The sequence below is a fragment of the Candida oxycetoniae genome, assembly GCF_023343755.2.
Source record: "Candida oxycetoniae strain CBS 10844 chromosome Unknown scaffold44, whole genome shotgun sequence".
Lineage (NCBI taxonomy): Eukaryota > Fungi > Ascomycota > Pichiomycetes > Serinales > Debaryomycetaceae > Lodderomyces > Lodderomyces oxycetoniae.
In genome coordinates, this window is record NW_026055358.1 from 70,684 (window position 1) to 85,253 (window position 14,570).

The 14,570-nt window shown below is 37.7% G+C and overlaps 8 protein-coding genes across 8 annotated transcripts; 4 read left to right on the forward strand and 4 right to left on the reverse strand. All coding sequences in view use genetic code 12, as the record gives it.

Annotated features, from left to right (window-relative positions):
* Window positions 1-18: 18 nt before the first annotated feature.
* DJP1 (Djp1p) lies at window positions 19-1,524 on the forward strand (the record flags this gene model as incomplete). The annotated part of the gene is made up of 1 exon (XM_049326037.1): window positions 19-1,524. The coding sequence occupies one exon, from the start codon at window positions 19-21 to the stop codon at window positions 1,522-1,524; it is 1,506 nt and encodes a 501-aa protein (XP_049182889.1).
* A 499-nt stretch (window positions 1,525-2,023) lies between these two features.
* Window positions 2,024-3,937, forward strand: LKH1 (bifunctional aminopeptidase/epoxide hydrolase; the record flags this gene model as incomplete). The annotated part of the gene is made up of 1 exon (XM_049326147.1): window positions 2,024-3,937. The coding sequence occupies one exon, from the start codon at window positions 2,024-2,026 to the stop codon at window positions 3,935-3,937; it is 1,914 nt and encodes a 637-aa protein (XP_049182890.1).
* A 176-nt stretch (window positions 3,938-4,113) lies between these two features.
* SNL1 (Snl1p) lies at window positions 4,114-4,770 on the reverse strand (the record flags this gene model as incomplete). Its single annotated transcript, XM_049326256.1, has 1 exon — window positions 4,114-4,770. The coding sequence occupies one exon, from the start codon at window positions 4,768-4,770 to the stop codon at window positions 4,114-4,116; it is 657 nt and encodes a 218-aa protein (XP_049182891.1).
* Window positions 4,771-5,497: 727 nt separating this feature from the next.
* Window positions 5,498-6,640, forward strand: KGF56_000049 (uncharacterized protein; the record flags this gene model as incomplete). The annotated part of the gene is made up of 1 exon (XM_049326367.1): window positions 5,498-6,640. One exon carries the CDS (start codon window positions 5,498-5,500, stop codon window positions 6,638-6,640), a length of 1,143 nt encoding a protein of 380 aa, XP_049182892.1.
* A 1,597-nt stretch (window positions 6,641-8,237) lies between these two features.
* On the forward strand, window positions 8,238-8,696 carry COX5 (cytochrome c oxidase subunit Va; the record flags this gene model as incomplete). The annotated part of the gene is made up of 1 exon (XM_049326418.1): window positions 8,238-8,696. One exon carries the CDS (start codon window positions 8,238-8,240, stop codon window positions 8,694-8,696), a length of 459 nt encoding a protein of 152 aa, XP_049182893.1.
* Window positions 8,697-9,160: 464 nt separating this feature from the next.
* Window positions 9,161-9,868, reverse strand: KGF56_000051 (uncharacterized protein; the record flags this gene model as incomplete). The annotated part of the gene is made up of 1 exon (XM_049326429.1): window positions 9,161-9,868. The coding sequence occupies one exon, from the start codon at window positions 9,866-9,868 to the stop codon at window positions 9,161-9,163; it is 708 nt and encodes a 235-aa protein (XP_049182894.1).
* A 461-nt stretch (window positions 9,869-10,329) lies between these two features.
* NAR1 (Nar1p) lies at window positions 10,330-11,937 on the reverse strand (the record flags this gene model as incomplete). Its single annotated transcript, XM_049326440.1, has 1 exon — window positions 10,330-11,937. One exon carries the CDS (start codon window positions 11,935-11,937, stop codon window positions 10,330-10,332), a length of 1,608 nt encoding a protein of 535 aa, XP_049182895.1.
* Window positions 11,938-12,209: 272 nt separating this feature from the next.
* On the reverse strand, window positions 12,210-13,613 carry KGF56_000053 (uncharacterized protein; the record flags this gene model as incomplete). Its single annotated transcript, XM_049326451.1, has 1 exon — window positions 12,210-13,613. One exon carries the CDS (start codon window positions 13,611-13,613, stop codon window positions 12,210-12,212), a length of 1,404 nt encoding a protein of 467 aa, XP_049182896.1.
* Window positions 13,614-14,570: the final 957 nt, after the last annotated feature.

Here is a 14,570-nt window from a genome sequence, read left to right on the forward strand (position 1 = left end):
GAGAGCAAGTTTTGAGTCATGGTAGTAGATAGCACATACTATGATCTTCTTAATATAGAAACCACTGCTACATCTCTAGAGATCAAGAAAGCTTACCGGAAAGCGGCTATAAGGTTGCATCCAGATAAGAATCCCAATGATCCAACAGCAGCTGCGAAATTTCAAGAGGTTGGTCAGGCATACCAAGTATTGAGCGATGAGACGTTAAGAACCAAATACGATAAGTACGGTATCCAGGAGTCAATACCCTCAGAAGGATTTGAGGATCCTGCCGAGTTTTTTACGATGATTTTTGGTGGAGAAGCATTTAAAGATTGGATTGGCGAATTGAGTCTTTTGCTGGAATTATCCAAATCAGCCGAGCTTTCGGGGTACGCCGAGGATGAGAAGAAGGACGAAAAGAAGAAAAACGAGGCCTCAAGGTCTGGCGGTGAAGAGAACTTGGAGAACAGCAGAAACAATAATAATAACAATAATAATAATTACAATTACAAAAGGCCCCAATCATCTGGCTCTGCTGGAGATTACAAGTTATTGTCACATGCAGCATTTGATGAAAGCAAGCTAACGCACAAAGAAGAAGAGGAGAAAAAGAGGAAAGAGGAATTGGAAAAATTTGAAGAAGAGTGTCGATTGAAGAAGATTGAAACAAGGAATACGTTGGCTGAGAAGTTGACTAATAAGTTGTCTTTGTTCACAGAAACCGATATGAAAGAGGATGTAGTTGAATCATTTAAAGCCAAGATAAAATATGAAGCTGAATCTTTGAAGATGGAGAGTTTTGGTTTGGAAATTTTGCATACAATAGGACACATTTATAAAAGTAAAGCGAAAATATTTTTAAAGAACCAGACATTTTTTGGGTGGGGAGGAATTTGGTATTCTGTTAAGGAAAAGGGTGGTGTTGTTAAAGATACTTTCAGAACAATATCGGCAGCTTTAGATGCTCAACGTACTATGGAAGAATATGCACAGATGCAACAGGATAACGAGTACCATGCAAAGAAAGAAGCTGAAGAGGAAGAGGCGAAAAAAAATGCAGATGTAGAGAAAACCAAGTTGCAAAAAGAATTGGAAAATTTGCATCAGCAGCAGCAGCAGCAGCAACAACAACAACAACAACAAGAAGAAGAAGGACAATCAAATAAAGTCAAAGATGGTCAGGTTTCCAAAGATGGCTCTAAAGGAGTAGTGGAGCCAACCAAACATACCGCTGAGGAGTTAGCGGAGATGGAAAAATTCTTATTAGCCAAAGTCCTAGCGGCAGCTTGGAACGGATCGAAATTTGAAATTCAAGGTACATTACGTGCAGTTTGTGATCTTGTATTGGACGATGAAGAAGTTCCTTTGGAGCGAAGAGTTGCTAGGGCACAAGCAATGAGACTTATTGGTCAAGTATTCTCTTCAATGACAAGAACTGAAGCAGAAGATGAAGAAGCTAGAGTATTTGAAGAGTTAGTTGCTGAGGCAAGTAAGAAAAGGGAGCGAAAGAAGAAACCAAAGGCGGAAGAAACTCGTGTTTGAGAGGAGAAAGGGGAGTTACATAAATGTTTCTTTTCTTCTTTTTTTTTTTTTTTTAATAAATGTTTGCATCTTAAAAGTCGATAGTAAAAGTGCAAATGTCTAGCTATTGGAGCTGTACCATTTCTCTTCTCAACATTCTCTTGAACTGGTCCAACATTATCGAGCGAAGCGAGATAGTGGAGCAGCCTTGACTAGTGACACTAGTGACACTATAGACACTATCGAGCAGCCTTGACTAGTGACACTATTGTCACTATCGAGTACATCACTATCGAGTGAGCTTTTCATCTGTAGCTTAAATTGACAAACAGCTTACTACTTACTCTAGAATAGAATGAAATTTGCCAGAATATGGAACGGCATTGAAAATAAAAAATGGAAAAATATTGAACCGAAGAAGACGGGAAAAATGAAAAATAGTGAAATAAATATATAAGCGCTTTGAAGGCTCCACCAGCTTTGACTTTTACTCCCCGCCCCTTTGAGAAACTTTGAAGCGATGAGTACGGCGCAATTGATCAATAGTATTAGAGAAAAGTCGAATGCAACTGATCCGTGTACGAGATCAAACTATTTCCAGTTCAAAGTCGACGATACTGAATTGACATTATCTGTATCATTTGATAGAAAAATAATTAGTGGTTCGGTGAAATATCATTTAGTCAATACTGGAAACGCTGATGAAGTTATTCTTGATACGAGGTACTTGTTGATCAAGGATGTCAAAGTCAATTCCTTAAAGACCGAGTACATCTTATCTGAGCCGATTCCGATTTATGGTTCTGCTCTACATGTGCCATTGCCAACAACAATAGACCATTCCTCCTTGATTGTTGAAATTGACTTTGAGACTACCGATAAATGTACTGCTATTCAATTCTTTCAAGGAGACACGGGTCCCTATGTATTTTCACAGTGCCAAGCTATCCATGCTCGTAGTTTATTTCCATGCTTTGACACTCCAGCTGTAAAGTCAAAATATACATTTACTGGTAAATCGCCTTTGAAAGTAACCATGTCTGGGAGACCCCAAGAAACAAGTGAACCAAACACATATGTCTTTAGCCAACCAATTCCAATTCCATCGTATCTTGTCTCTATCACCTCGGGGAATTTGCACAAAGCACCAATTGGTCCACGGTCAGATGTATATAGTGAAGAACCACTGCTTGCTGCATGTAAATGGGAATTTGAAAAAGATATGGAGAATTTCCTTCAAATTGCTGAATCTTTAGTCTTTGATTACGAGTGGGAGAGATTTGACTCATTAGTTTTACCACTGAGCTTCCCATATGGTGGTATGGAAATTCCCAATATGACACAATTAACACCAACTTTGATATGTGGAGACAGAACCCAAACGAAAGTAATGGCTCATGAATTAGCTCATTCGTGGTCAGGAAATTTAGTCACCAATTGTTCATGGGAACATTTTTGGTTAAATGAAGGATGGACAGTTTATTTAGAGAGAAGAATTATTGGTGCTCTTGCGAAACAAGAATATAAAGCTCAGGGTAAAAGTGAAAAAGAGGCAGCAGAGTATGGTGAGAAAGTTAGGCATTTCAATATGCTTTCTGGGTGGAATGATTTGAAGGAGACTTGCAATACATTTAATCCAAAATTTACAAAATTGGTATGTGACTTGACTAACCAAGACCCAGATGATACATTTTCTAGAATACCTTATGAAAAGGGATCCTTCTTTTTATTTTACTTGGAAAGGAGACTAGGTGGACTAGAGGAATTTGATCCTTTTATTAAATATTATTTCCGGAAGTTTAGGTACCAGTCCTTGAATTCTTCTCAGTTTGTTGAAACATTGTATGAGTTTTATGAACCATTGGGGAAGAAAAACGTATTGGATAGCATTGATTGGGAGAAACAATTTTTCCAACCTGGATTGCCGGAAGAGCCACATTTGGATACAACTTTGGCAGATGAAGTTTATGCGTATGGTAACAAATGGGTAGAGTTTGTGAATAATCTGAACAATAATGAAACCGCTGACGTGCCTTTCACTGAGGCCGATATTGCAACTTTCCAGGGTGGGCAAGATATGCTACTCATTGATTATTTGGTTGAAAAGTTTAGAAAGTGTAAGGTTTCACCTCATCTTATTAGAAAACTTCCAGATATTTATCCTAGATACGCAACTAGTAAAAACGGTGAGATTAAATCTCGCTGGAATGAATTGTTGATAACTAATGGCAAGTATACTCCCGAGGACCAGTTGGTGCAAGATTTTGCCGAGTGGATTGGCCATACAGGTAGAATGAAATATGCACGTCCTGGTTATAAACTTTTATACAATGGTGTTTCTAAAGAATTTGCAGTTGATACATTTAAGAAATACCGAGATTTTTACCATCCTATTTGCAGGACTATGATTGAAAAGGATTTGAACTTGGCTTAGAGAGAGAGAAAGAGAGAGAAGAAACAGTAATAAATCAGATTACGTTAAATTAATTAGTATCTATGCAATAAGTGGTAATGAATAGAGAGGTGGCGGTTGAAAGCCAACAACTCTTTCCCTCCTCCTATTTTCTTTTTCTTTCTTTACTCTTTATTATTTTTATCTTTTTTGGTTTATTAGGCAGAAGTAATGACATTGGCACCAGCCACATCCTTTCTAAACTTATCCAATCTCTTTTGATGATCTTGAATAAATTTAATAACTTTTCTCCTATTTTCTCTCAAAATTTCGTTACCGATAACATCAATGGCATCTAGTTTCAATGTTTCCTTCAACAACATTTCTTGGAAAAAATTAAACTTATTAACGGCTTCATCTTCAGTTAAGCTTTTGTAGTCTTCTATATATTTATCAATTTCAGGTACATATTTCAGTTCAACGAAATCTAAGATATCTTGAATTTCACGGTTGGCTTTTTGAGCTTTACTCAACTTTTTCTTACCTGAAGATGATTTCTTCTTGTGTTTCTTTTCATCGTGCTCGCTATGGCCACTTTTGGTACCAGTTCCATTTAATGATGATGACGAGGGATTGCCTAATAACCTTCCTATAATGAATATAGTGGTCAAGGAAAACAATGTCAAGGACACGGTGATTGGGTTAACCTTCAAGTTTTTGAAGTCATCTAAGATTTCCTCGGCAGTCATCGACTTGGTATAATCAATGTAGGGCTGTAATTCTGCAAAGGACAATTGAATCTTTTGTTTCAACAATTCAATATAATGATAAACCTCATCTTTTGCAATGGGTATAGCGCTTTTCAATTGATCCATTTTTTTTCTAGCGTATTGAAACTTCTTTTTCGTGAAATATGCAAAGCCCAAAGTGACCGTGAAAGCGGTATTCTAGTAACTACCTCTAATCAATAACCTACACTGAATCGTTGTTCAAGTTAATTTTTTGTCGATATTTTTTTTTTCTGTCTTGGTGGTTTTGCTGGGGTGTTAAAGCCGCAAACGAAGTTGATTTCATTGTGCTCGTTTAAAGGGAAAGAGTGAGAAGGGGAGTGAGAAAAAGAAAGAGTGAGAAAGAGAGGGAGTGAAAGAGAAAAAGAGGGAGTGAGAAAGGGAGAAAGAGGAGAGAAAGAGAGAGTGTGTGAGTGTGTGATAGCTTACAATAAGAGTCAAAGGGATAAATTAGTCAATGTGCTCCACTATCTCGTTTCGCTCGATAGTGCGCTTCGCTCGATAGTGTTTAGTAAGTTAACACTAGGTACCTTTTTTTTGGCACCAAAATTAGGTAAAGTTGGACAACTTGGTAAGCGGCTAAGCTGAACCGAAGCAATTGCTTCAAAAACAAACTAGACTCTAACTATCAACTATAACTACTTGTTTAAAAGTCTTTTTTCTTTCATCATTGTAGTCGCTAGAAGCCCATCAAAACATTAAAGTTATTACTTTAATGTTTTGTGGCTGCGAAATTTGCCAGAGACAAAAAGAGCGATGAGATAAAAGCGATGAGATTGATCCACCAATTTTTCTCACAAGCTTTCGACACCTCATGTCATTTAAATTTGGGTTTACAAATGACGATTTTAGTGATGATGATATAAGTGGTGCTGCTGCTAGACACACTGCCGGTGATACTTTGTTTACTGTACCAAAATACAAAAAAGCACTAGATGCTATAGCACTAGGTGAGAATAATAAACCTCGATTCCATTCGCTTCATAGCATACTAGAGACATTAAAAAATTTGCGACTTACATTCAGCAACCTTGTTACACCATGCGGTAGCATTATCTATCGACGAGAACTATTCGATGTCAAGCATCAGGTTATGACCGAAGAAGAAGTAGCGGATAATGGAGATTTGAGGCAAAAAAAACTACGAGATTTGCTTATTGATGAAAATGTTGCTGATTTACAGTGTAATGTTTATGAAGGAGGATTCAAGAGTTGGGAGTGTTCATATGATGTGGTTGACAAATTAGCTAGCCAAGATCTTGATTTTTCCAGAAACTTGAGTATCTTAGAGATGGGATGTGGCACAGCAATACCTAGTTGCTACATATTAATGAAGATGTTTCAAACCGCTACTACTAATACAAGTTTAACATTGATATTGTCTGATTTCAATTATGATGTTTTGCGATTAGTCACTGTGCCAAATTTATTAATTCACTGGTGCCTGACATTGCCTATTGCAAGGTTACGAGAACTAACCACCGATGAAACAAACACTCGATTTAGTGAGGATGAATTATTGGTGACAGACAGACTAATTAGTGAGTTTGAGACTAAATTGGAGGAGGTTAGTTGCAGTCTTGTTTTTATTTCGGGACCATGGAGTCACGAGTATAATGCCATGGTACAAAGTTATAGGGTGAATTATATAATTAGCTCGGAAACGATATATTCTCCCGATTCGTTAGCTGTTGTAGCTGAGTCCATAATTGAAATTTTATGCCAGTCTCAAGGATCTCGTGCTTCAGCCATTGTTGCTGCTAAGAATATTTATTTTGGCGTTGGTGGATCAGTTATTGAGTTTTTCAATTACTTGAAATCGATTAAACCTGACTCGGTCACGGTGGATGTGGAAGAGATTAACGATACTCAACTTAAGAGGTCAATAATAAAGATTGCGACACCGAGCGAAGGGACACTATCGAGCGAAGGGACACTATCGAGCGAAGCGAGATAGTGGAGCAGATATATATATATATATCCTGCCTTGACATTGAATAGAATTGCCTTGACATTGAATAGAGTAATCTAAACTTCATTTCTACTCGTAGTGCTTAAAGATCGCTCCACTAGTTTGCTTTGCTCGCTAGTGTCACTACAAAGTGTCGCTACAAAGTGTTGCTCCACTAGCTCATGACACTATCTCGCTTCGCTTGATAGTGTTGTTACAAAGTGTTGCTCTACTAGCTCATAACACTATCTCGCTTCGCTTGATAGTGTTGTTACAAAGTGTTGCTCTACTAGCTCATAACACTATCTCGCTTCGCTTGATAGTGTTGTTACAAAGTGTTGCTCTACTAGCTCATAACACTATCTCGCTTCGCTTGATAGTGTTGTTACAAAGTGTTGCTCTACTAGCTCATAACACTATCTCGCTTCGCTTGATAGTGTTGTTACAAAGTGTTGCTCTACTAGCTCATAACACTATCTCGCTTCGCTTGATAGTGTTGTTACAAAGTGTTGCTCCACTAGCTCATAACACTATCTCGCTTCGCTCGATAGTGTCATGAGCTAGTGTCATGTCGTGAACTCACCAATTACGTCAAACAAATTTATACCCTCTGTTCCAATTAAAATATTGCCAATAGTGTTGCAAAAGATGACCTGATTTTCGTAAATTACCAGCTTGTTTCGTAATTGTTGGTATCACACACGACCTCTACTACAATGGAAATGGTTGATATCTACTGAAAAACCTTTCCAACAGATGAAGAACGTTCTTCAACCTCGATATCTTTTTGACGTTAAAGACTTGGATAAGCATCTTATCGAACAGAAACAGTATGTACTTCACCCACTCCCCCTTTTTTTTTGTTTTAGGTTCGAGTGTTTTAAAGATGAGACCCATTTAAAATCTCCTATAGTAAGCGTCTATTTTTCTGGTGGTAGTATAACAGACAGACTGTTAGAGAAACAGAGAGATCCAGATTCAATAAGAACCAAGCATGAAAATATAATCAAGCAACTTATTGAAGATGAAGATATAGCCAAACCCCCATATACATCACACTACACTACACGCATACACACCACACTACACTACACACATACACACTGGGTTGGTTGTTATTCAAGGTTGATAATCCTAGAACCCTCATAAGGTCGTTTGTCAACCAGTTTTTTTTTTTTTTTGTCTTTCTTCTTCCAAGTAAAAGTTCTTTTTCTGCACCATCTGTCTTTTCTAACCAATCAGATTAAGTATTTCAGTAAGACTAACTGAAGAGAATTAACTGCTTGTATTTTTTCTCACTTCATACTTAAGCAAAAGGTTTGAGGTAAGTTTACAAAAAAAAAAACGGATTATGATACCACTAGAGAAAAAAACCAATTGAGAAAAGATTAAGCTTAGCTATTGAGAGTTGTTTTTTCATCTTGACATATCGACTAGTACTCATTAAGGATTATACTAACAATTTTCAACCAACAAGTCAGTTTTAGGAACAAATAGCCACTGCAACCAAAAAACCCCAAGTGTATAACAACAACAACCCGCATCTCTTACATATACTAGTACTTTCATTTTTTTTTTTTTATTCAATATATATTTTCCCAAAATGTTTATGAAATCATTACAAAGACAAGCCATCAGGTTTAATAGCACAGTTGCTAAATCCACAGCATCGAGAGCATTGTCGAATGCTTATATTGGAAAAATAGAGTCAAGATGGACTTCGTTACCAAAGGAAGATCAGCAGACATTAATAGAGGAATTGAAAGCAAGAATGGAATTGCCATGGCAAGAATTGACCCCAGCTGAAAAGAAGGCTGCATACTACATTTCTTTTGGTGAATGGGGACCAAGAAGACCTTTATATGCTCCAGGTCAAAAATCGCAAATCTTTTGGCTTGTTGCAGGCACAGTTTTGGGATCGATTGCTGTGTTTGTTGGTTTGAAGGTGTTTGCCGAACCTGAAGCACCAAAGACCTTGAACAGAGAATGGCAAGAAGCTTCTGATGAATACTTGAAATCCAAGAATGCCAATCCTTTCACCGGTTACTCACAAATCCAATAAACGCTTAATTGGGGGAAGAGAAAAAGAAAAGGAGAGAAAAGGTATCAGTATTGGTATTGGTAAAGGTGTAGTAAGAGAAGGCATGAAGGAGAGAGAAAATGGTGTTAAAGTTCATGTTTTTTTCAAAGATATTCCAAAGTTTGCTTGTGTTCTCTTTTATTTTTTTTTATAAGGAGCTTGGTTGCTTGAAACCAGCTTTTGTTCAACTTAGCATGGAATTTATTTATGCCACTTAAACATTGAATGCAAAATACGAAATTTATATATTAAAAATGAAAAGAAAGAACTAAAATTAAACAAGATGTAGCTTTTTGAAATATCTTTGTAGTTTTCCAAATGTACTCTATTTGCATCAAAACTCATTGGTTGTTTTTTTTTAAGAAAAAAAAAAAAAAAAAAAGAAATAGAGAGGACTACAAGAATAGAAGCAGGGTTTGACAAAAAGGAAATGATCTCACATTACTTTAACGATAAGGAGCATCAGCGTCTATACAGTATTGCAACTCCTGTTCCCATTTATCTCCATTATCCAATAATTTCTCTTTATTGTACAACAATTCTTCTCTTGTCGCAGTAGAATATTCAACGTTTGGACTCTCAACAATAGCATCAACGGGACACGATTCTTGACAGTATCCACAATAAATACATTTGGTCATATCAATATCATATTTATACGTTCTTCTTGATCCATCTGCTCTTTCCTCGGCCTCAATTGTAATTGCCTGTGCGGGACAAATAGCTTCACACAATTTACATGCAATGCATCTTTCTTCACCCAGCGGGTACCTTCTCAAAGCATGCTCGCCTCTGAATCTTGGTGAAATTGGACCTTTTTCAAAAGGATAGTATATGGTATATGGCGCTCTAAAGTACATCTCTAAGCAAATGTACATACCACGAGCAATCTCACTCAAGAAAAAGTATTTGGTTGCTTTACTCAATGCAGATTCTCCACTTTCATCCCAGTTTTTAGGTTTGGCCTGTCTGAAATTCTTTGGCCATGCCGATTGTGTAGACCCTCCAGTTGCAAGGTATTCTGTCGTTTCTGCCGCTAATGCCGGTCTAAACAACTGCTGTGATGATGATATAAAACGCGTGGCTGTGGTTGCCTTTAGTATTGGCGGTGTCTTGATTACTGCTCTAGCCATGGTTATAAGTGGTCTGGACATGTTGGTGAATAAAAATTTCTAAACTCTAGCGAGACTTTTGTGTGCGAGACTTCCTGATCTTTGGTGATTGGTTTTTCTTTCAACCTCAATAAGAAGCTTGGCTCAGGATATGGACTGTAGGTGTATTGAACCACTAAGCAAGATAAGTTTTACTGTTCGTCTAGTTGAACCCTTACTAGAATTGGAATGGGTTTTTTTATTTTTCATACTTTGAAATAAGACATGGTAGCTCTAACATTAAATTCCAAGCATAAGCAGAAAAAGATTCTTTTCTTATTGGCTGATTGGTTTTGTAGGAGAGAAAGATACAAATTATTGAATATAGGGGTTGGGGGGGGGGGGGGGGGGGGGGTTAGGGATTGGAAGAGGGTCAAAGTCAACAGTCAATATTTTTAAAGTGACTAGTCTAGATGCCGATGTTCTTGTAGATGTTACACACTTACTATGTAGTCGCGTACTCTTCACCACTTTGAGCCAACCAAAATAGCTGTTGGATCAGTTGGTTTCTCAACCTTGTTGAAATGAGTCTTCATTAATCTCTCATTGCTTATTGAAAATTGGCGTTCAAAGTCAGTACTCCATTCAATGAATTTAACAATATCCTCGGGTTGCAAAGATAGGTCAAACATAGGAACCGTGTTGTATTTCATCAATACTTCATTGATCCAATCCTTTTCATTGACATTTGGCGCAGCTTGAATTTGGCCACCGCCATTTATGCATCCTTGCGGACATGCCATTATCTCAACATAGTCAACCTTAGAGGCATCAGCAATTTCTTCTGTTGTAGAAACTTTCAGCGCATCTGTTTTTTCCTTGACTCTTGCTCTTCTTCGCCCAGCTAGCGGATTCACCTTTGATGCAACTCCCCGAGCGTTTCCCGGCTTTATCTTCCTTACCAAATTCTGAATATTCCTGAATCCATTAACGATGCAAGAGCTAGCTAACGTTTCACCTTGATAACATAATCTCATTTCCCAAATATCTGAATTCTTGCCCTGTACTATCTTCATTGAAAAATCCTGTGGATTATAACCTTTTGAGATTAGTTCATCTTGATAGATTCGCAAGTATGTGTATGCATAACCTCCCGACGAGGACCCAGGATCATTCGACCATGAATACTGCACAAATGGCCAATTCGGTGGCGCAACCGCATTATAAACATCCTCAATTGGTTGGTTCATTATTAGCGGCTTGATCTTGGGAGTTAACTGATACTGGTTTTGAGATTCTTCCAATAAAGTGACTAGCTCTTTGGCAGTAAGTACGCAATCCACATCAGGTACAGAATCTCCCAGTAATAGTTCGGGTCTTGCACTTTCCAATTTCTTGTCAAAACATGGCATTAGGGATAAATGATAAACTCGTTGTTTGGGAACATTACATGAATATGCTGTCAAATTCTTCAATAAACATCCCGTGATTTGTTGTGATGACTTTACGGTTGACATCATCGGTAAAACATAAGGATGGGTTTTTTCCGCATATAGTACCCATCCCGGGCACACAGATGATAAAATCGGATTGGCAAAATTCTTCTCTCGCTGTTTCCGCTGTATTAAGCTCTTTGATTCGGTAATTAGCGATAGTTTCCTCCCTAGCGATGTACCTACTACATATTTGAATCCCATTTGATTGACAAACAAATTAACAAGCATTCGATCTATATCTTCGATAGATAAGTCATAGGCTGTCGCGAGAGACGCTCTCAGTTGCTGAGATATACTAGCAACAAATATCGTATCTTTTGCCTCCTTCGACTGTAGTGCTTTAATAAGTTCTTGATGAGAATGTTGGGCAACAAGTACCTCCTCCGCAGAGGTTATACACCCCGAGCATGCAAGGCAATCAGCTAGTGAAATCTGAGCTGGCGCTAGAGTACTAGTCTGTTTCTCATCTATTCGTGAAATTTCTAGTGGATTACCCTGATCATCCATTTGAATTTCAACTTCTCCAGGTTCTGCGGCATCTTTTCGCGGTTTCTGTATTTCGTCAACTGGTTTGATGCATGCTACTCCCGGTGATATAAAATCGTTCAAATCGTCGGCCGATAGTATAGCACTCATGGCAGTAGAGTCGAAAAGTGGTTTGCCCTAAGTTGAAGAAAATGCTGACAAAAGGTGAAATTTATATTCATATACATCTCTCATCTTGTCTCTCTCTCTATATATATATATTATTTTTTTTTTTCATTTCTTTTTATCACCGAGATAAGGATAAGCACACAAGAGGTATATCTATCTTTCTGATGGTATTTTAAATGGAGGAAATACACTCAGACAAACGGGTACACAGAGACAGGTGGATAGATAAAAGTTAAAAACTTTTTTTTTTCACTTTATATTGTTTCGGTAACTTGGGCAGTCTCCTCTAATTCGTCATCATTTTCCAAAGCTGTTTCGTCGGCGCTAAGATCGCCAAGTTCAAAATCGTTGGCACCAAGACTCGTATAAGAGTGTGTAACAATTTCTCCCTCTTCATCGTATCCCACTAATTTCAAATAGAACCATAAGCATAATAGAATCCAGAGAAAAGTGAGGAATGCTCCCGATGAGGCAGTAAGGATATATGCCGAATGGTCACTTCCTAAATCGTGCACCATCTGTAATTGCTCTTCATTTGCACCCATGAACAAGATCCCTGATAAGGTTAAACAAAAGGGGGGGATATATTGGAACGACAGGATATTTCCCAGTGGCGAGCTACACGATTCATCTTTTAGCACAAATGAAATCTCTATTATTCTTGTGAGACCGGCTCCCATTAAAGCGATACCAAACACGGCATGGACTTTTGTAGATATTTCCAAAAATTGAACATGCTCCGACATTGACCAGCCGGTGAAGATGAGTAATAATGCAGGAACAAATGTTCTTTTGTTGTTTCTTGACAAGAACATTCCCAACAAACCGCCTCCCCACCATATTATACCCATTGATGTATGTTGATAATCCCCCATATTCCAAGGTTCTTTACCCCACCTATGTTCTGTGAATGTGTTGACTATCCCCCAAAGCATCATCACAGTTGAGTCATAAAACTCCTGCGACCTCAACCCCACGGTATTGCTGTTTTTCCCCAACTGATGTTTCCTAATCCACGGGATTACCAAGACTACCGACAAGACAAATGAATAAAGCACGAATGCTGATCCCATTATTCCGTGAGCCAAACATTGACCCGTGTGCTTGCCGTAACAAAAGCCAAATAGTGCTATTGGTGCCAAGCATACCCTTACCCAGCCAGTAATTGTACAGAGCAAGGATAATGATTTATAAACCTTGTAGGATAAGCCATATTCATTATGTTTTCTTGCTAAATGAGGGTAAAATTTGTTGATCACCAAGTTGCTTCCATTGATCAAAGTACCCATAAAGATGGTAACCCCCAATAATATACTCAAGAACCAACTTGTACCCTTTGACGTTCTGTTTTCGTGGTTATCTACATTATCGGGGAAATCCAAAAAGATTGATTCGATTACCGAATAAGCCGTGGAGACACACTGCAACAATAAGGACCAGTGCAATCTATTGGCAAATGCTAGTGATGTACTTATGGATGGTATAATCAATAGCAAGAATAAAGTTGTAATCCAATGAAATGCTTTTGAACCAGCATTTATTGGATGAAACTCGGGTAAATCTTCACCCATGTCCATTGACGCTGCAGAGACGTAGGAAACACTACCTGCTAGTAATACAGCTAGCAACAGACGTTTTAAAGATGATATATACTGCATTTTTCGACCGCGTAGGTAGTAATTGGATAGCAAATTTAAGTCTACAATATGTATTGTATATATAGCCCTTCCTTTTGAAAAATATATCCAAGGATTTATATACTAAACCCTTAAACCGGCTTAATTGGGATATTTTAGATTTTCGTTTTTCGGATTTCTTTCAGCTTTGTTTGCATTATTGTATTGTATGGTGTAGAAATTTACCCAAGTGGCGTGTTTGACAATCTCGTGCAGGCAGCATTGAACAGGACTAGTTTCTAGCCAACAAAAGATGCAGAGTTACAGAGAAAACAAGATACACAGAGAATACAAGATACAAGACTTTGTCTCTAAATGAAAAATACACACGCGTTTGGTTGACTTTCCAGTAGAGCCCTAAGTCCAAGGTTTACTTTCCAGTAGAGCCCTAAGTCTAAGGTTTACCTTTCTTTTTCATAATTGATCAAAAAATTGGAAAAAAAAAATGAGGAGGAAAATCCTCAATTTCTAACCACCGATCGGTAATTGCTTTTTTGTTCACGCGCAATTCCTATATTGATTCACACCAATTTTTTACACTACAAGTGGTTGAGCTATGACAGAGACTAATATCTACAGCAGATGCCACAATATCTATCACTAATATGCATAAAAGAGAAGGCAAATAGGAAAGAGGCTGCTAAAGTAGAGTCAAGTAAGAAGTTGTAGGTTTCTAAAAGTTGTAGGTTTCTAAAAGTTGTAGAGGTTTTATGTTTGAGGCTTTATGTTTCTAGAAATTTTATGTTTCTTGATGTTTTATGTTTTATGTTTTATGTTTTATGTTTTATGTTTCTTCTTGTTGAGTGGTAGATTTGTAGATTTGCTAGAGGCGTGTTTTGTCGCAATTCAGTGTCTCATTTTGACCCTCATTGTCAAAATGAGACATTGAAATATTTTAACTCTCAACTAGCATAGGTGTTCTTATGTTACAAAGAAGCT